Source organism: Periplaneta americana, chromosome 13 (genome assembly GCF_040183065.1).
Source record: "Periplaneta americana isolate PAMFEO1 chromosome 13, P.americana_PAMFEO1_priV1, whole genome shotgun sequence".
NCBI lineage: Eukaryota > Metazoa > Arthropoda > Insecta > Blattodea > Blattidae > Periplaneta > Periplaneta americana.
In genome coordinates this window covers 56,368,899-56,391,971 of record NC_091129.1, presented here as the reverse complement: position 1 = coordinate 56,391,971, position 23,073 = coordinate 56,368,899, and the positions used below count along the sequence as shown (strand labels likewise).

At 35.5% G+C, this 23,073-nt stretch overlaps 1 protein-coding gene across 3 annotated transcripts in view; it reads left to right on the top strand.

Moving 5' to 3' along the window:
- The window catches only part of LOC138711954 (SLIT and NTRK-like protein 6), a 33,530-nt gene extending 11,190 nt beyond the window's left edge, over positions 1-22,340 (top strand). For 2 of the 3 annotated variants that reach the window (XM_069843262.1, XM_069843263.1), the window contains exons 2-3: positions 595-1,625; positions 1,711-22,340. In XM_069843262.1, the coding sequence (XP_069699363.1) occupies positions 595-1,625; positions 1,711-2,003 (1,324 nt within the window). In that variant the 3' untranslated portion in view covers positions 2,004-22,340. The remainder of the gene's footprint in view (positions 1-594; positions 1,626-1,710) is intronic. The other variant, XM_069843264.1, reaches the window with a different exon arrangement.
- The last annotated feature ends 733 nt before the right edge of the window (positions 22,341-23,073 follow it).

The following is a 23,073-nucleotide window of genomic DNA, read 5'->3' as shown; positions in this document are numbered from 1 at the left end:
TGTCAGTCATGTATAGTGGTGATCTCTTGTCTAGATTCTTTGAAAACAGCGGATTTTGAATGCCTGTTGTGACCTACATCGTCTACTTTGTATTGTGAATTACATGTAAAATACCTCTGCGGTCTCAGAAGACACAGAATTACAGACGCATATCTGGAAATCAAGTGAATTTGGTGTGATTAAGAATATAGTTGACCAGTACTTTTGCAAGGATGATCTATCGATCGTAAATCCAATGCAAGGCGTTTGTAGTTCTCTTGCTTTCTGAAAGAATTCATGTATAAGGATTTTTTTATTGTTCCTAAAGTAATTCGACTTAAAATGATCACGTAGCGATCGATATGATCGATTTTGAATCATAGACCACATTGTAAACTGCTAATAGTAGATTGATTTTTATTCACATTATTGGTGACATCCCTTTGCTTATAGTTACTGCTTGATTAGACAGTAAAACTTTTAAGACTTCATGAAGAATAAATAGGCTTGCACGATTAAGACTAGCAACAATGTGGCGATTGTCTGATAAAATATCTTATAAGAATGATAGCTGTAAATTAAATGTTAATGTACGATGTTTCTGTGAAATTTCAGAAAATCTGGCAGTATGTGGACGAAGGGATGGTTCTTGGCACTACTCGTTTGTCCTACCCTTCCTACTGGAACATATTTTGACTCTTGTCCATCATCGGCCTGTAGCTGTGTGGCGTCCGAAAGAGATAATGACGTCATAGTGACATGCAGTGAGCAACAGCTGATGCACGTTCCGGACATCGTTTCTTCGAGACCCATTACAAGTTTAGACTTATCAAACAATGAGCTGACTTTTCTGGACAATAGTAGCTTCAGCCAGTATGATTCCATCAAGTATCTGGATCTGTCACAAAATGAAATTGAGATCATCGACCATGGAACATTTCATTCTATGGTGCAACTGGAGGAGCTGGACCTTTCCCTCAACGATCTTTTAATCTTACACCCGGAGATTTTCTCACACAATCCTCTTCTAGAGGCAGTGATCTTGAGCGGCAATCCACACCTATACATTCCTGAAAATTCACCCTTCATTGTGTCTTCATCTATATTACTTCTGGATGTCAGTTCGTGCAAACTTACCTCCCTATATCCCGAGACTTTTTCTCTCTTACCAAAACTCCATATTTTGGACTTGAACTCCAACAATCTTCGCAACTTTCCCTTGAGCATTCTCCATAATCTGACGAATGTCAAGGTCCTTGATATAGGGAATAATCTCTGGCATTGTAAATGTGAGTTAGTGATCTTATTGGAGTGGGTAGCAAATCTAGAACGCATTGAGGGGCGGAGTATGACACATAGACCAGTGCGCTGCCTGAAATATGGAATGATCTACACATTGATATCTGCATCTGATAGAGATAAAATGTGTCAGAATGTTCAATTGAAAGAAGATATGTCTGTGAGCCCAACCCAAGAAGTCAAACCTTCAGAAAGAACTGTGAGCCCAACCCAAGAAGTCAAACCTTCGGAAAGAACTGTGAGCCCAACCCAAGAAGTCAAACCTTCAGAAAGAACTGTGAGCTCAACCCAAGAAGTCAAACCTTCAGAAAGAATTAAGAGTATTTTTGGCATCGATAGTTTCAGAGGTAAAATAATCAGTATAAGCAAGTATAAGTACGTCATTATGTTCTTATAAGACAAATTTGTAAGAAATTTTATTTCATATTTCAGATTTGGATACTGACAGGAAGGAATATTATGAAAATATGATACAAGAAATTGAAATTCTTGACGATATGACAATGGAAGAGACCGCTGAACCAGTAGGAAGTTTATCATCTTGGAACATGTTTTATTTCCTCTTAACCTTATGTGGAATTCTTGCAATTTTAATGGTGTTTTCTTGTGTGCTTGCTATCTACTGCATTGTCCGAAGCAGGTTCCAAAAATTATCAATGCATTATTCGTATACAGACAGTATGAGCACTTCGCATAATGACCATATTTATGAGATCATAAAGTAATGCTTACTTACAAATGGGTTTTAAGGAACCCGGAGGTTCATTGCTACCCTCACATAAGCCCGCCATCTGTCCCTATCATAAGCAAGATTAATCTAGTCCCTACCATCATATCCCACCTCCCTCAAATCCATTTTAATATTATCCTGCCATCTACGTCTTGATCTCCTCAAAGTTCATTTCCCCTCATGTCTTCCAACTAACATTCTATAGGCCTATGCATTCCTGGATTCATCCATATATGCTACATGTTCTGACCATCTCAAACATCTGGATTAAATGTTGCTAATTATGTTAGGTGAAGAGTGCAATGCGTACAGTTCTGCGTTGTGTAACTTTGTTCATTATCCTATGATTTCATCCCTCTTAGCTCCAAATATTTTCTTAAGCATCTTATTCTCGAACATCCTTAATCTCTGTTCCTCTCTCAAAGTGACAGTTCAAGTTTCACAAAGATACAGAACAACCGGTAATATAAATGTTTTATAAATTCTAACTTTTAGCATTTTCGAGAGCAGACTAGATGGTAAAAGTTTCTCAGTCGAATAATAACAGGCATTTAATGTTAGTTGCAAAAAATTCAAATCCACAACTCTTACAGCGGAACATAGAGTGAAGTTAAATGTAAGCTCGTTTAAATAATTATAATGCGAAACTAAGTTCGGAACTACTTTGTATATTAGCTTCACTCTACACAGTAATGATATGGAGGAAAATAATATAATCTGAAGAGAATTTTAAAAGGAATGTCGGATATCATAACAGTGAAAGAACTCGGTTCTATGGGATAAACTAAAAAGACGAACATAGGTGTGCAAGTGTTTATTCAACAGATTGTACTTAACGACTGTCAAGTGTGCTATAGCATCATTGGCTTCATTTGGTTAATTTTTACTTCAGATAGGCCTAGCCCTATATTTTGTAAAAGTAGAAATTATATGATATTTTAAAATATAATTTTTTCTGCAAAACATAAAGTAAATAGCCGAGTATAATTATAATGTAGTTACAATATTAATGTTCATCCAATGACAACAAAAGTAACGTAGTGAAATTTGTGTTCAGTATGTTGCATGTAAATCATTATAGCCTACAGACCGGGAAGTTAAAAGTCGCGAAACATTGCTCAGCCGGTCGGCGGGCCGGGCACCGTGAAATCGTGACGCTCTTCCCGCATGCAATCAGTCTTGAATGAGATTTCATCTGAGTAGGACAGTTTTGTTGTACAGTCGTAAGTGAGATTTAATGAGCGAGTACAGTATTGTTGTACAATGGTGTATATTCAATGCATCATCTTTTATTCATCTTGAAGACGTAGTCCTACATGAAATGCAAAATTATGTGTGGCAGAAGAAGTGAAACATTTAGATGTAAATTTCCTATCATTCCATTTCCAATACGAAAGTCAATAGTAGATACATACATTTAATATAACGAGTTTTGTGACTGACCGGAAAGAAAACGAAGAGGTCATGGACTGCCAAGAAATGTGCATCCAAATGCTTGTCTTATTCTGCCACACAACTTTCTGTGTTTGGTGTATTTTCTAAAGATGAAATATTACTTAAGACTGACCGAAGACGAGAAGAGCGCCGCGATTTCATAGAGGGGAATGCCAGCGATTGGATGGGACTCGGGCCACTAACCGGCCGGGCAATGTTTCGGGACTTAAACTGCCCGCACAGTAACTGAATTAAAACTTTTTATGGTGAAAATGAGCAATAAAATAGGTGATAAAATATAATCTATAGAAGCTATTAATATGTGGAGAGTATTCAGTTACGTTCAAAAAGGTATTACATTTGTTAAAGAAAATAAGGTCATACGAAAATTTGTATGCATGAAAATAGCAATAACTATATATATTCACTTAAAATGTTATTAGAAGATTGATAATATAGACCCCTCTAATACCCGTAGTTACAAGCAGATTGCATAATTTGTTAGTATAATGGCTACAAGCAGATTGCATGTTTTAAGCTTGACATGCACAATTCTATTGAAAAAATAATGAGAATGCGATATCTAGTGTCCTAGTTCTATTGTTGTGTTCTACGCAAAATACTGTTACTAAAATTTCTCATAATATGATTGTTAATTCAGCTGCATTGCTGTAGATGTGTTATACATAAAGGTTTATCATCACTTATTACCGCCTTGTGAGCATGATTATGTGAATGAGGTGCAATGCTGCAAATTTGTTCTATATGAAACTTTGTTACTGCTTGTTATCGCGTTGTGAGCATGTGTGTGTGAATGAGGTGCATGACTGAGATGTATTGTACATAAAGTTTTATTACCACATGCTACCGCCTTGTGTGCATGTGAGTGTGAATGAGGTTCATTGCTGTAGATGTCTTCTACGTAAAGCTTCGTTATTATTTGTTACTTCCTTGTGAGTATATGATTGTGAATGAGGTGCATTACTCTAGATGTGTTATCAGTGGCGGCTCGTGGATGAAAATGAGAGTGTGCTACAATATGGGAAATTTAATTTTAAAAAGTTGTTAAAATTTGGTTGATCTACTCACTAGTGGAGTAGTATGAAGTTCATGCTGCAGAATCTGTCAATCAGTATTCCCAACACATACATTGTATCCATGTCAGTCTAACACCTGGAAATCTGCCAGGATCCGTTAAAATTAAAAAAAAGACCCACTTAATATATCTATATAAAAATGAAAGCAAATAGTAACGCAACTTTCTTACCATCTTGATTAAAATAATAATAATTCATCCACATCTTCTGCCTCTAGTTCTGAAGTTTATGTGCTGGGTTGGTCTACATTCCCCCAAAAATTAAACAATTAAAAATGACAGCAGCTAAAAAAGTCAAAAGACGATGTAAATCGTAATTTCCGCCAGAAAATCCGTCACCCGTCAAAGGTATTCTTTTCCCGTCCGCTACATTGAAATTCCATCAGTTTTGACGGAACTGACGGAATTTCCGTTCAGTTGGAAACACTGCTGCCAGTTACTTTGGAGTTAAACTCCTCCATGTCCGCAACCAGCAATCAAAATTTTAAATTCGAATAATATTCCGGTGCATTCAGGCCATCTGTCGGAAGGTTGAAGGAGTAAAATAGGAGGACAGCATCTTTTAATTAAATTGTATTAAATATAGTACATATAAATAAGCTAATAATAAATGTTATAAACAATACGTTTCAGTTTCACAGTAAAGTTTAATAATTAGCATAAGAATAAAATAGTCGTCCCTACATTCTGTGATCACGACTTGTAAAATAGACACACACTCACAAATAGTACACGACTGCTTCTCAGAGTGTCGTGACGTCCGCGTTGTTTGTAGATTGCAACCCATCTATACAGTCACTCACTCCTGATTGGCTGTAGATTTTATAAAACGCCAATGCGAACGAGTCATTTCAATTCGCTGGTTTGGCTTGTAGTTCACACTGTTTATAATGGGAAACCATAGATTACGTCATAAAACAACAAGCGAATGTAAGCTCTCTGCGCATGTGCAAGGTTCACTGCAGTTCACTGCGTTAAGGAAGTCTGCACACACATTACCGACTGGGACTTGCAGATGACGCACAATCTACAGACAATAGCAGTTCCCGATTCTGCGTGCATTGGAACGCGTAACACGAATGAAAGAAAGAAAATATAAATAAGATTATGCTAGGGACAGAAGCGGCCGCCACTGTGTGTTATACGTAAAGATTTGTTGCCGTTTGTTTCCGCCTTGTGGACATGTGTATATGAATGAGGTGCATGGCTATAGATGTATTCTGTATAAAACTTTGCCTTATGAGCATGTGAGTATGATTGAGGTGCATGGCTGTAAAGGTCTTCTGTATAAAGCTTTGCTATCTCTTGCTACTGCCTTGTGAGCATGTGTATGTGAATGAGGTGCTTTGATGTAGATGTGTTCTGCACGAAGCTTTGTTACCGGTACCACTTGTTACCGCTCTTGATCCGTTCTACATAAAGTTTTGTAACCACTTGTTATTGCCTTTCGAACATGTGAGTGAATGAGATGCATTGCTGTAGGTGTAGTCTACAAAGTCTACATAAATCTGTTATCACTTGTTACCGCCTTGTGAATATATGAGTGTGAATGGAGTGAATGGCTTTTACATGGAGCTTTGTTAGAACTTGTTACCGCCTTGTAAGTATGTGAGTAGGAATTAGGTGCGTTGATGTATGTATGTATGTATGTATGTATGTATGTATGTATGTATGTATGTATGTATGTATGTATGTATGTATGTATATATATATATATATATATATATATATATATATATATATATATATATATATAATGTTCTACATCAGGTATGTCAAGGACACGGGCGAGTTACGTACTGTTGTCTATCAGAGTGCAGTTTGTGAGCGCTGTGATTTGAATAAGCGTAAGAGGAATCGTCAGTCAGGGATATTCGTTGTGCAGGGAATAAGTTACTACAACAATGTGAAATTAATACTAGGCTATACATTAGAGTCGGGTAGACTTCCTCTTATTATCGCTCGTTCTCGGTTGCGCAATCTCCACAGTCTCGCTCACAAGTGGTGCTTTCGACGAAAATCGTCACGAAACACAGGTTTATCGGCCAGAGCCTTCGGAAAGAGGGATTTAAATTTACACACAAAAATCATACCACCTAAAACCACAAAGTACTGTCAGCCTCTAGACGTCTACTTATTTCGCAAGTACAAACTATTTGCGCGACGCATTGAAGAGAACATACGTCATGATGAGGGGAATGCCGTCAAGCTGTATGATTAGGATCTTCAGTTTCAAGTTGCATTCCTTGATATACAATCAGTTGAGTGCACCACAGTACCAGCCTATGCTTCGCTATGCGTGGAAGGCGACTGGATACGTGTCACAGGACATGCCACTTCCGTTCCATAATGTGTTGGACATAAATTTTGCTGGTCTTGACATATATAGCATTCCTGACTGTGATTGCAGTTCCGCCATTATTTGCTCGTGGTGTGAAGTTCAACTTTGTTTGCAGCACTGCCTTCTTACACCACATTACCGTGAGGTAGAATGAGGTAGGCCTACGTATATGACAGTTTACAAATCTATCTGTTGTAGGTAATCTCATCATTTACATGTATCATATTTCACAGTAGATGATGTTAGGTACTCTATGACTACAAAAATTACAGTTGCGAATCCTACTTTTATACGCCTTGTTTTAGGGGTAGCAAATGATTGCGAAATGCAACACTTCACACCAATTACTTTGGCTTCATGCTTGTTCAGCCCAGAAAGTTTCGTGGCGATTTTCGTCGGAAGATCCGAAAGCAGCCCTTGTCAGTGCGCGCGAACTTAACGTAGCCAAATGACTCATTAATCGAGAACACGAGATTTTCTTGGTTCCGATATTACCGAGACTACTCACTCTCAACAGTATCTTAAGTCTGTATCTGTAGTAATGATAAGAAAGCAATGCCGCTCGAGCTGTGCAGTTCTATAGGAAGCATTGGCTTATACATTTCCCGATCCTTTAACTATATATCATGTCGTAGCTCCTATGATACTTAATCGCGCTGTAATTTTTTGAATTGATAGCTCAATGTCTAAGGAAAGCATAGAAAATAAATCGAACTGAAAATCTTTTTTGGAAAGTGAGGAAAAAAAAAAAAATTAACTTCGATGGAGATTTACAACTTCACCTTTGGTAAGCGGCAAACTTTTTTTTGTTTTTCACGTTAGATGGGGATTAAAGCGAGGGAAATATTGAGAAAGAATGGAAATTACTTTTAAAAGTGATGGCCATCAAAATCTTTACTGGTTTTCGAATAACGGCGAGTTAACCAAAGGAGCTGTTGGCGAAAGACTCATGACTCAAACGTTTGTTCCGTAAAAATTGTACGGAACCCTTGAACGCACGAAACCCCGTTATTGTATGGATGGTATTAAATGGTATTTTAATAAACTGTAGATAGTTGAAAATGAGGCTATATAGTCCAAGATGGTTTACACTTTACAATAATTAGGCTATCTTTTATTGCAACTAAATAAAAAATAGTTTTTAACACAATGATATGAAACATGAAAATATTAAAAGCTGGTTCACAGTAAACCGGGAACGGAAACGACAACGAGAACTAGTACGGAAATATTGTTAAAATAAATGTATTTAAATGTGAGCATTCACAATTAACTATTCTGAATGCTCAGATTTAAATACTGTACCTTTATTTTAACATTATTTCCGTTCTAGTTCTCGTTTCCGTTTCCTGTTTATTGTGAACCAGCCTGACAACTACACTTTCTATTGGTGTGCAAGTTATAAATTATTGTTACAGAACAATCCTTATTGTATTGTAGCCATGTTGCAATATAAAATGATGTAGGCCTATTTGGTTTAATTATCCTATATGATATAGGAACGAGAACAACAAATTAAGAATTAATAAGATTTCTAATACGTTGTACCTAATGATATGATGATAGAGACTGGATTAATCTTGCACAGGATAGGGACCGAAGGCGGGCTTATGTGAGGGCGGCAATGAACCTTCGGGTTCCTTAAAAGCCATTTGTAAGTAAGTATGTACCTAATGATACTTACAAGACAATAATAATTAATAACCATCTTAATAATCCTGATAATCATAATCTTGATCATCCTAATGATTACGTTTATGATAATGATACCAGTGATACTACTAATAATAATGATATAATAATCATACAATAATAATAATAATAATAATAATAATAATAATAATAATAATAATAATAATAATAATATCCATTGCTGTAGAGTAACGGTTAGCACGCCTGACTGTGAAACGATCGGGTCCCGGTTCGAATCTTGGTTGGGACAAGTTACGGCTGGTCCACAATAAACCGGGAACGGAAACGACAACGACAACGATAACGGAAATATTGTTAAAATAAATGCATTTAAATGTGAGCATTCACAAGTAACTTTCACGTTCCCGTTCCCGGGCTCCGGCAATCTTCTCGTTAATTGTGAATGCTCACATTTAAATATATTTACTTTAACAATATTTCTCGTTGTCGTTTCCGTACCAGCCTTTACCTAGCTGAGGTTTCTCGCCCCAACCCATTGAGAGCAAATGCTGGGTAACTTTCGGCGCTGGACCCTGGACTCTTGTCGCTGGCATCATCATCTCATTCAGACTCTAGATAACTATAGCAGTTGATAAAGCATCGTAAAGTAACTAATTTAAAATTAATAAAAATAATAATAATAATAATAATAATAATAATAATAATAATAATCTTTTATTCTCTGTTATTATGATAAACAAATATAAGTGACACTCGGGAGGAAACGCAGAATAAATATGGGAAATGCCTGTTATTATTCGGTTGAGAAGTTTTTGTCATCCAGCCTGCTCTTAAAAAACCTGAAAGTTAGAATTTATAAAACAGTTATATTACTGGTTGTTCTGTTTGGTTGTGAAACTTGGACTCTCACTTTGAGAGAGGAACAGAGGTTAAGGGTGTTTGAGAATAAGGTTCTTAGGAAGATATTTGGGATTAAGAGGGATGGAGAATGGAGGAAGTTGCACAATGTAGAACTGCAAGCATTGTATTCCTCACCTGATATAATTAGGAATATTAAATTCAGAGGTTTGAGATGAACAGAGCATCTAGCACGTATGGGCGAATCCAGAAATGCATATAGAGTGTTAGTTGGATGGCCGGAAGAAAAAGACGTTTGGAGAGGCAGAGACGTAGATGGGAAGATAATATAAAAATGGATATGATGGTAGAGATGGATTAATCTTGCTCAGGATAGGGACCGATGGCGGGCTTATGTGAGAGCGGCAATGAACCTTCGGGTTCCTTAAAACACATTTGTAAGTAATTATGAAAGGATCTACTCTATTTCGTAATTCTGTCCTTCCTCTTGCAAAAGTGTTCCCATTTCGCATTCAGCATTTTATCAGTTGGGAAACAAAATGCTGATGAAGATGCCGTTGCATAACAACGAAACATCCAGATATGAACACGCAATATAATAATCAGTTGTGTGATATCCATTCCCGGGCGGCCAAAAGGATCCTCTGCGCCGAATCACTTGCAAGACGCTACTTGAGCATAAGCTCATGACTTCGGGTGGGAGGTTTGAAGGTGTGGGTAGCGACAGGTGAGTTAACTAGAACAGTGGCAGGTTTATTGTACGCTAGACATCACTGCGGAAGTTCGTGTACTCTCATTACCATCACAATTTGTTAATTAATACAAATAAAAATACAAATAAATACATGAACTATAGACGTTGGAACAGTATAACTACTCGTAGTATAAACCATTAAATAGATTCAAAACACTTTGGAAATAAACAATTATAAGGAATTAAAAGTCCCATGTAAATTGAAATTAAATACATAATTATCATTAGTCTGATGTAAAAATAAACCAACATTTAATAATAATAATAATAATAATAATAATAATAATAATAATAATAATAATAATAATGTTTTATTTTCGCTGGCAGAATTAAGGCCATAAGGCTTTCTCTTCCACTCAACCAGCCTTAATCAATACAATACATATTTAAATTACAAATATTACACTACACTTAAAAGGTTCTCCAGCTATATTCTTCAGTTAAGTTTTAAAGTTTTAAATACTAGTACACTACATATTTATTTAAATTTAGATAAACCTATAAGGTAAAGTAGTAACTTAATTTATGAGCTAATTTAATTCAAGCAATTATAATTAATTTAAGATTTGAGTTAGCTAGTAAAATGATGAAAATTAATTTAATATAAGCTTACTAGGACTATGTTACAGGGAGAAAAAAAATATATAAATCTAAAATATATTTCTATAATGAGAATATTAATGTAATATAATATTTATGTCTACGTATAATAAGGAATGAAATGCATTCTGCTGAAATTAGCTTTCTTCAGTTTCACATTTGTTTCAGCAATATTGCATTGAAATCCGGAGTTACATCACACACTGCCAACCGACTCTGGTCACGAAGATGTTCATCTGTCATGTGGGTCCTACATTTTGACTTTGGGCTGTTTCGAATTTTGTTTATATTACGTATCACCACATCCATGACGTGCTGAAAATTCAAAGTTTTCGCACAAAAGGCTTCTTGATGAAGAATGCAATGTACTGTATAGAAATCTGATACAACACTTTCGTTAAGAAACACAGTCTGCCAATTAAACACTTTTTTGTCGGCAACAATGGAACGGGCTCCATCAGTTGCTATGGACACTAGCTTCAACCACTATAAATTATGTTTATGTACGCACAAGCAAAGGCCATTGAATATTTCTTCTCCAGTGGTGTCACTTTTTAAAGGAATCGGGTCTAATAAATATTCCTCAATATTAAGCTGTTTGTCAACACCGCGTATAAATGCAGATAACTGAGCTGTATCTGTCAAACTATTGCTTCATTACAAGCGAGAGAAAAATGTACAAAGTTATGAATTGTGGCATCAATCAGCCTAGATACGTCGTTAGAAATGATTTCAATTCTTCGTGCAACAGTTTGTCGAGAAAGGTGTAAATTGCGAAAATGTTGCAATTCTTTGGGGCACAAAATTTCTGCAACTTTAACAATGCATGTTTTTACAAACTCCCCTCCCTGAAATCATTTGAGACAATTGGCTATCTTCCATGACACAATGTAACTAACAAGTCTTCTTTTTCTGTCATGTCAGGTGCAGGAACGTCAATATGAAGAGCATGCTTACTTAACAGGTTACTCAGTTCTTTTGCTCCATCTACTCCTGGAATAATGAGGGAATAATAATAATAATAATAATAATAATAATAATAATAGTAGTAGTAATAATAATATTAATATTTCAGAAAGAGTCGCTAATTGCAGTGATGAACGGCAAATACGCCGGCAGTCAATGTACGAATTTCATAACGATAACAGTCGGCCGTGCGATAACCGAGCCCCTACCACACCGTAGCGGAGAAGTGAGAAATATGTTCCCAAATTGAAGCAGCAGAAAGCCGCCATTTGTTAGGTAGAAAACGCGCGGGATTTCGAAACCGCTATTTGAATAAGTGTTGTACTGCGTATCCGAAAGCTAAATGTTTTTGTTTAAAGGAGCAATACTTCCTTTGCGATACCTTGAATACCGTGTTTCTACTGTCAGCAAAGTTGCTAGGTTTTCTGCGAGGGAAGTCGGGATATCAGAAGCTAACCTAAGACATTAGACTTGTCAACAATTTAGCCTATCATAAGATTTATAGCAGTTTTCTGCACGTGTTCACGTGCTTTTTAATGTAATAGGCCTATTCGCCTCCGTGAGAAACACTAAAATACGAAGGACACACAGTACAGTGAACACTACAGTAATTTTTTCTTTTACTAACCGGGAATAGCCTATGTTTTAACAATTTGCTAATAAATTAATTTTGGAACCGGTACTGCAACAGTTTCACTATCTGACGATGAATCCATGTTTAAACATAGTTCACTAAACTATAAAACGCAGCAATTGTATGTCTTTGTTATTAGTGTAAAGCACGATATCAAAACGCCATCTTTCTTGCCAGTCAACGCACTTGAAATACACAATGTTTACTAATTGCGAGAACAGCGACTAGGGACCGGAACGGAATAATCAACAATGCAGTAGAACTAGAAGAAGTATTATTTTGCGAGTTTAGTTGCCTTACGGCAATCAGCTGGCTACCTCATAGACTTACTAAATATCCGCAGGTTATCTCTGTGTTTTACAATGTTACCATTTGAGTCAATACATAAATAAAAATATCGGATAATAGGAAATACAGACTAATTTGTTTAAATATGTTCAAGGCTAATATCTATAAAATCGGGATTTTTGTCAATCCCGACTCCCTTTAATCGGGACTCAACCAGAAAATTGGGAGAATCCCGCCTAAATTGGGATACCGACAACCCTGGCTGTCAGACATAGGTACAGTGTTCAGACTTGCATCATTTTCATAGGAACACTGAATGTAAACATTCATAACCAAGGCTAATAAAATAATTAATATGTCAACTTTTTAATTCAATCTGTAGGTTAAACTGCTGTATGAAGTCAAAAAAGTAGTAGCAGGAATAGTAGTAGTAATAATAGCAGTAGCAGCAGCGGTAGCATCAGAAAATGTTTCATTAATCCGTAAGTAAGACAGGAATTACTTTCAATCAGTTATATTAAAAAATATATATTTTTATAATTTATGCAGTTTCTGTATGTTTAAGTTCGGTAAATAATTTTATTATTCATGTATGCACTCAAACAACAGCTGTTTGAAAAAATGAATGATATAGAGTGAGTGAAGGACAATAACAGTGTATAATGACATAGTTTGAAAGGTAGTTACTATCTTCGAAATGACTTGATTCAATGAAGGGTAGAAATTCTCTGTGCGGATTGCATCTATCCACTTTCGGTTAAGGGAATCTTTACTCAGAGGAAACTTGAAGCATAAAGAGTCAAATGGCAAGTACAATAGTTAGTCTTCTGTAACTAATATGGAGAAAAAATCGTCGTAGAAATTAAGGATTAACTAACCAGTGAAATATAACATTCCTTCCTTCTTTATCGTTACATCTGTGTGCATTGCTGCAATAAAAAGCAGCACACGAAAGAACCATACTTCTTCAGCTCTACCAAACAAATGGCCGCTCGTCGACTGTTCAATTTGGGAACATAACACTAGCGCCAGTGAGCGGTCTAGCGGTTATTTAGTAAGTCTATGGCGATAACAGGCCGAGTTCTGGTATTCCTCGTTCCCGAGACTGACAGTCTCGAGAATACGATTCTCGGAACTGGCGTTATCGGCCAGCTAGTATCGCCTGCGAGAAGGAGCGGGACTAAGAGGCTGTTTGCCCGGCTCTACTATACATAGCCCTACTAGGATAATTTATTTAGAATATTTATTTTTCGACCATCATGTTAAATATTTCTTTTGCGGTATAGTTCTATTTCAAAATAATTCTTAATAAAAATTATTTTACATTATAACACAAACAGTCTTAAATATTACATACTGCATTGTGAATGACACTACCAGTTCATGAATAAATGCCCTGTAGGTTATATCTTGACACTTTTTCAAAACTTTTATATGACGAATTTTTCAAAATAAAACTAAAATAATTCAAATCTCTTCTGTTTTTATTCATATACTGTATACAAACATCTGGGTTTGTATATTTGAAAGTTTCAATCTTCTAAATTTGTGTGACGTTCTCTAAAAATAATTCTTTCAATGCCAGTCTTGCTGGATACTATTTTCATAATGTACTCTATGGAATAATCTGTCAAACGTGGTCTTCGCCTGGATTTATTGAGATTTATTTGTAAAGAAAACTTCCCACCTATAAGTGCTCCAAAATATTGACATTATTTCTGAAAATTTAAGAGTGAGATGGAATTTAAACAAATAAATAATCACAGTAAAACTTTTTTAAAAAATTGTTAACAACGCAGCGTTATAACTTCTAGTTATATTATCAATATTTTAGTAAAATTTTGGACTTCTTTTATTTACAAATTTTTTTATACTCATCGATAATTTTCATTCTATCACCTTCCACGACTTTCTTGTATTCATGTGAAATATATTATAATGGGATTTTAAGGTGCAAATTATGGTCGGAAAAGGAGGTAAAAAGGTTCTGAAAGTACATACAAAAAGGTGCAAAAAAGGTGTTGATGAATGACTTTATTAAGGTTTAAACAAGTTACATGATTGATCATGAACATCCTTTATCTCATTTACTGGGTTTTAATCAACTTATTATATTGGCTTACACACAACATTTCAATGTTTTCGACAGTAAGTCGCGGGCGCTTTGAGCTCAGGACATCCTTGTATGTAGAGAAACTCCGCTCGACATCTACAAAAACCAATGGAGCATATCTTGTCAGCGCTCGTAAAGGGAGTTCAGTCAAAATTGCAAAGGTTTTCATATCCGGATTGTTCTTCAAATTTTATTCGAATTTGACTTTGACAAATCCGTCAAGGTTGTCCCTAATACTCATCACCTTCTTTCACTGTTTCTCTTTCTCCATACTTTCTCCTTCCAAACTCTGAATCACATCAGACAAATACTTGTAACCATGCACTGCAAAAAGTTCCAACTCGAAGTCTTTGTTGTTGAGTAATTGTTGGGCCTGTTTGATGGCTGCTGCTTCCGTTGAATCTAGGGCACATATGAAGCATTTGATTTTATCAGACTTTGCACAAGAAAACTGAGCATCTTATCCAAGTGCCCCACCTTGTTATGACAGGGAATTGTGGTAGGTGGAGCCCAGTGACTTCTTGTTACAAAACTTGACGACTAGGGGCTTTTAGAAGAATCTTCTTCAAAGCAACAATGAAGTCATTTACACAGCTGTAATTATCCCTGATAATTTCACAAACACGGTGCAGTCCATGTCCAATACAGGTCACATGGTTGAGGTTGGGGTACATGCCCTTCAATTGTTGGAAAGCCGAAAGCATATAGCGTGCTTGATCAGTTACCACAAGCCTGACTTTTTCGTATTGTACGTTCCCTGGCTACAGCTTCATGCACGAGTCATTGATTGATTACTTTATTGTGCAGGCATTTGTCTTCTCGTGTTGGCACATCTTAAAAAGCATAGGTTTAACCCATTCACCAGATAATAGAAACACCAACAAATTCAAAATATATCTTAGCAGCTCATCAGTAGTTTCATTTAAAATTAATCCCACTTTATGTTTACCGACCGCCTCTTTTATTTTCTGGAAGAAGTACTAATAAATGGGCTGTATGTAATTTTTTCTCAGTGTGCTCTCATCCGGTATTGATCTTTGCATTACTTCTCAAGGAATGATTTTAATGCAGGATTGTTTACCTCGTGGATTCTTTACCTCGTGGATTGGAATTCCTGACTGGATTAATACCATGGTAAAATCTGCGCTGAACTCACTCAATGACCGCTGCTTTTCAGATTCGACTTGTGAAGTTGAACGTTCTTCACATGTTTCGAGTACTGGATGTGCTGTTTTTTCCTGTTTCTTTTTTGATGCTTCTAATCAATTGCAATAATGTACTTCGCAGACCGTACATCGAAGAATGAAGCCATCAGTTTCCATAAATTGCATCTTGAATTCTTCTGAAAGTGCGTACAACTTATCCTTCTTAACTTTCTCCATGTTTTTGTTGTGAAAAATACGTTCTTGTTCGAACTGGTTAAAACACTAACACGGCCAACAAGAGAGTAAAGTGTAAAATTAATGCCAGTCTTGAACCTGGATCGCCTTAATGCAGATGGCAGGCTGCTTGAGAAGTGGGTCTATGTGGCCTAGACTGCAGGTTGCGTGATGAGGAGACCTAAGTGGCTTGGATACGAACCCGGGTCGACTTATTGCAGGAGGCAGGCTGCGTGATGAGAAGTTCCAAGTTGCCTAGATTCCAACTGGTGTCGTCTGTGTCGTCTTGTTGCAGGTGGCAGGCTGCGTGATGAGTAGGCCTGAGTGGCCTGCGATTGTCCGATTCACGAGCACTCGTTTCTACACCACACACGACTCACTGCACTATTCACCAACTGTCCTCTGCTGATTCTCGTCTCCTTATATCGTCTCAGCGTCCGGGAGAGCCATGTAGGTATTCTCCCCGAAAGTAAAGGGGAGCTACCAAATTGTTCTGCCGCAAACTCAGCGTCTTGACACAGCTGCATAATTAGGGCAAACTGTCTGTCGCAACAATGCATGTTCCCAAATGTTCCTCTTACCTACGTATGGGTTTGGCCGGCCGGAATCTGTGGATGGGCAGTCTTCTTCTGTATCAAGTTCGATTCCCGAAGATGTATACATTACACATAAAGAATACTTTTACGGTCATGAAAAGGGATATTTTACAACAATTTTAATTTGATTTCACAGCTGTAGGTTGGCCATTGTTGCTGCGATATGAATTACTGGTGGTTTACATAAATTATATCTGATATGTATTGACTATTGTTGAGTTCTGATTAAACGAGATTTAAAGGAACTGTTTAAGAAGATAGAAAATATCTGTTTTTCTGTCCAATCGTTCAAAAACGCAGAGAAATGTGCTGAAGCATAAAAAAGGAGGGAAAAGGTGGTGAAATGTAGTAATCTCATGAAAAGGTGCAAAAAGGTGCAACAAATTGTGTTTATTTCGCTTTATTTCATTCCCCAAATACATATCTTGACCTATCTGTAAGAAAACAGCTATATCTTTGGAAAGGTCCTGCACCTTAAAATTCTTTCCCTAAATAATGCCGCTGTATATTAAATTTCTTACAGATAATAGGTATTTCCTTAGACATTATACCTTTCCATCGTGATTGAGACTTGAAAGCTTGAATAGCCTATCTTCATGCTGATTGAATAACAGCTACAGAACTGCTACTGCTACTACTACTACTACTACTACTACTACTACTACTACTACTACTACTACTACTATTACTGCTACTACTACTACTACTACTACTACTACTACTACTACTTTTAAGGAACCCGGAGATTCATTGCCGCTCTCACATAAGCCTGCCATAAGTCCCTATCCTGAGCAAGATTAATCCAGTCTCTATCATCATATCCCATCTCCCTCAAATTCATTTTAACATTATCATCCCATGTACGTCTCGGCCTCCCTAAAGGTCTTTTTCCCTCCGACCTTCCACCTAACACTCTATAGTAGTGCGATTTGAGTATCAATTAAGTCTTCATAATTAGACTGATATTCAAAACGTAATTTAATCGTATAATGAACAAAAATTGATCAGCTTCCCATAAATAAACGTATACATATAAAAAGGGTTAATTATAAATTATATATTTTAAAATGAAATAATAAAAAAAACAATACATGAATATATAAACTATATGCTCTCATTAACATGTGCCATCGTGTTGTTTTCAGTAGATACCGTAAAGCAAGCAATCGTATGTTTTGTATTACCAATGTACTTATTCATCCTTGCCATCCCTCTTGCAACGAAGGAGTGGAATAGTACAGACGCCTACGAGCTTGACTCTTTACACGGTAGGCGACGTACTCACGGCGAGCTGATGCTGACATGACTGTTCTACATAAAGCTTTGTTACCACTTGTTATCTCATCGTGAGTATGTGAGTATGAATTAGGTGCATTGCTGTAGATGTTCTACATGAGGCGTCTAGTATCAAAACTGGCCAAGTCACAAAATTTAAGAAAATGATTTTTAAATATAAACTGATAGTAGTAGTGTATCTCTATCTGATGAAGAAGGAATTTGCTACATAAGTGTTTGAGAAAGTTGTCTATAATACATTATACATTATACTATTATCTGGAATCCAACAATATTTTAGTTCTAGAGCAGTTTGGATTTAGGAAACAAAAATCGACAGAGAATGCTGGTTTTAGGTTGGTGGATGAAGTACTAAGTTCTTTAAATTCGAAATTTAATGTCGGAGAGATTTTTTTGTGACTTGATTAAAGCATTTGATTGTGTAGATCACAATATATTAGTAAAAAATGAAGTTTTATGGTATTAAAGATGAAATGTTAGATTGGTTACATCTTACTTATCAAATAGAAAACAAAAAGTAGAAATAAATATACCAAATAGTTACAAACTTACTTATCTAGAATTTATAAATATTAAACTTGGAGTTCACCCAGGGGTCAATTTTAGGCCCATTGTTGTTTGTAGTTTATATTAATGAGTTAACCTTAACCATAAATAATTTATGCCATGTAATTTTTATTTGCAGATGATTCAAGTGTGATTATTTGAAGCAAAATATGATCACTATATAAACCCTTCTAATACAGTGCAAAATCTAATGAATGAATGGTTCCATTGAAATAAAGTAGCACTTAATGTTGTTGAAACCAGTGTAGTCAAATTTAATACACATAATAGTGCTCAGTTTTCCTGCAGTATTAGATTAAATGGAACTCATCTGAAAGAATCTATAAGCACAAAGTTTCTTCGTTTAGAGTTGGATAATCACTTGAACTGGAAAACACACGTAGAATGTATTACAGTGGAGCCTCAATTGTAGGCAGTTTGATTTTAGGCAGTTCGATTCTAGGATGGAGCATATCGACTCAGAGTTCAGCCACCTTACAGGGTCTGCAAGAACAATGTTCAGTATTTCAAATTCTCATTGTATATCGTAATTTTACCAACAGAGAATGGGGGCAATTTCGTAAATTAGACCACAAGAATGTAACAAGTAGGTATATTTTAAAAGAAATTAATTTATTGCGGTTGAATTTAAACATCTGATAAATAAATGGACGATTATTAAAACAAGGAAAAAATTTAAACTTTGGTGACATCTTTTTCATGGAAGAACTTACTCTGCGCTCTAGAGAATGATAAATACTCAAATAAAATAAAGTTAATTATTGCTTGTGCCACCGCATAATATATACTTCCTTTATATATCACAGTATATACTGATCCTTTTGAGAGAGCAAAGAAAGATCATAATCTCGCCATTGTTTATAGTTCTCTTTTCAAGAATTGAACTAGAAATAAGTAGTATCAAAATCCCTTTTGCATGTAATAGTCTCTTCCACTTCGCTAATGTACTCTCTGGTATGAGAAGTTCTATAGCTAAACTTAGGCCTGAACCTGGATTGCCTTGATGCAGGCACACTGTCACCTTTCTTTACTCTATCTATCACAGCGAACTTAGTTTTCATCGAGTACGAATTCTTTTTTCTTTTAAGCGTGGTTGCGCTCAATACGAAACACCCGACTACAAAAGAGGCAACTGTACACTAATACTTCACCTTGGTTCACTCACTCCCCACCCTCTACTGCCATATAAAGAAAGGATAAACAAGACTTTTCCCTAAAATTGAGGCTCCAGTATACTTCTAAATTGAGCTCTGCCTGTTATGCATTAAGTTCTTTATTTTCTATTGGTGATATAAACCTACTTGAAATGTCATACTTTGCATATTTCCATTCTGTAACGAAATATGGATTAATATTCTGGGCCAACTCGTCTGAAGCTAAACACATTTTTGTTTTACAAAAGAAAACTCTAAGAATAATGGCTGGTGTGCATAAAAGGACATGTAAAAATATTTTCCAATTTAGAAATCTTGATCTTAGCTTGTGTGTATATTCTTTATTCATGTATTGCAGTCTTCAGTGCACTGCCTAATTATCTTAAAGCTTTTAAGGAGCATGAGAAAAGGTTTATAACAGAATTAACAAAATTTCTACATACTCATACTTTCTACACAACTGATGAATTGTTTATGTTTGTAAATTGAATTATTCTACTTGATAAGAAATGTACAATGTTTTATAGCTCAATTAAAATATGCTTTTTTTTTAAGTCAATATGAGAGTTGATTTCAGATAAGTTGAAAATTATATTAAATTATAGTTGTATGGTTTCAGTCTACAACTTATCATTCTAAATTAATTCAGATTAAGTTTCTATCTTATTACACTACAAAGTTATATTTCCACAAATATTTTCGATTTAGTTGAAAAGTCATTTTCAGGTGGAGAACACAATCAATGGCACATTGAACACAGGTGATGTACAGTGAGAACATTTGTGCATATTATAAAATTGAACATGTGTAAAAGTATTATAAAATTATATGTGAATACTACAGTGGTTTTGAGTCATTTTAGCCTACAATATATAACTTAATAAAACTTGTAATATATTAAAAAGTAAAAGTTAATCGTACAATATAATAACCACTTTAGTTGAGTTTATAAATGTTATATAACCAATTTTTGGTCATTTTGTATGCACATATTTGAAATTTAAAATATTTAAAGGTTTAAAATAGCAGTAATTACCCGCCAGTGATGCTATGTCCAGATGAGAAATGTCATTAAAAAGATACAAGCGTTGGCATTCTGTGTGTGTTTGATTTTCAATCACTCGTGGCGATGAGTTGTAATAGACATAATATTTAAGCTGAAGAATGTGGAGCCAGAGTCACATTCACTGTAACGTAACGATTAGACGGCTTCGACATCTGGCTCCAACTGATGAATTGTTTATGCTTATAAATTGAAATAATCTACTTGTACAATTTTGTATATCGTAACTAAAGTATGCTTGTAAATTGAACTAATTTATTTACTATCTATTGGCTAATGAATTGTACTCGTATATACTTTAAATTGAATAGTAATCTGTATATCTCAACTGATGAATTGTTTATGCTTGTAATTTGAATATGTATTATCAATTTTTGTGTATCTCAACTGATTGAATTGTTTATGCTTTTAAATTGAATTAACTTGCTACGTATTATATTTTATGGCTCAACTGATGAATAATTGTTTATTGTTGTAAATGTAATCATCTGATTACTATGTACCTCCTGTATATTTTTTGTAGAGCCACCAACGTAGTTCAGTCGGCAGACCTGCTGATCCGGAGCTGCGCTCGGGTTTGGGTTAGATCCCCGTTTTCTCTAATTACCTGGTTGGGTTTGCGAGGTTTTACCCAACCACAAGGCAAATGCCAAGTAATTTATGGCGAATTCTTGGCCTTACCTCACATAATCTCACTTCATCTTGCCAAAAAATTGTAATCTTGTAAAATTTTGACTTGTTCCACATCTTTTAAATAAAATAAAAAAGTGAATAATTAATAGCGATATCTGTATTACAGTTATACCGGTGTTTTAAGTTAAAATGTTTACAACGACGATTATCGTAAAATGGACTTAAACGTTACATTAAGAGCGGTATCTGTTGAACAGTAACTAAAATTTTACATCAAAGTTTATTGTAATATAGGCTAAAACATGTTAAGAGTAGTGCCTCTGATACAGCAACATTTTCAGTTAAAATTTTACGTCATAGATTGTTCCATATACTGTTGGCTTGAACTTTCATTAAGAAAGGTGCCTGTGAAACAGTAACATTTTAATTTAAAAGTTATTTTGTAATTCACAACAACAGTCCTACTCTTAAAATCATTATTTTATGTGTATAGTGTGGTTGCTGATCTTGATGCGGGGATAGTTTCTTTTGAATCGTACAGCAGCACGCGCCAATACCCTTCGACATCATTTGGTTCATTGCACAAACTCCGTACTCACTTAAATTGAAACAGTAGTGGCTAAGATTACGGTCTCTACTCATCACCAGACATCGGATTTTAGGGCAAATGCCTATTTTGTTCCTTTAGGACAAATGCCCTAAAATCATTGTTAGGGCTTAACTTGTTAATATTCGACTTACAATGCCTAAATAAATGTGAAGTTTCGTTATTTCACTATTTACTCACTTGCTCGTACATGTAAGCCATTTTAAAAGTTAGTTTTTCAAGGATTAACACTACCAGGAAATGCAACAATGGATGGAACTTTGTATTTTTGTCAAATATAAGTTCAACGACAATGCTCTATGACAGTTAGTTTGAATGTCTGTTAGCCCTTTCTCTTTCCCTCTCCTTATTTGTGTTAAGAAGTTTTAAGTGGTAGGACGTCATCCTGTGCAGCTTATTGGCGAAAGATAAAAGTACTGTACTTTAATTTTACAATATTCTTATTCGCCGCGATTTTTGCCGGCATACAAGTCCATTTCCTCGATGAAATTAGTGTGTAATTTCTCTGGCCCTTCAATATAAATTTTAATGCATTTATTAAGTTCCTCTTGTCCCATTCTTATCTTGTGCAAATGCGATTCATTGCGCTGAAAAAGAAATAGCTTACAAAGTTATGTTAGATGTTCGTACCCAACGTTAGACTGATGAACATAAGATACAAGAATTTTCTATTTGCAATACGTATTCAAACGAATAAATATGAGCCCACACGGTTTTTTTTATTAGATAAATAGTCAAGGTGATGACATCATCATGAGTTAGTGTGTTAAATGCTTTTATTGAGTGAAATTTGGCACTTAGACTTATTTATCATTAAACTCAGCCATAATTTGGTGCATCACTGTATCTACGAATTTATTGACAGATTTCAAAGTGTCGCCAATTGATTCGTTAGGAACAATACGTCGGGATGAAGATGGCTTCTTCTTCATGTCCTCAACAGTTAGGAGAATTTCACTATCTGGGTTTGGAAAAAACATTTTGAAGCAATACTTGCAGATGATTGTAAGTTTCTGATATCGAAGTAGGAAGT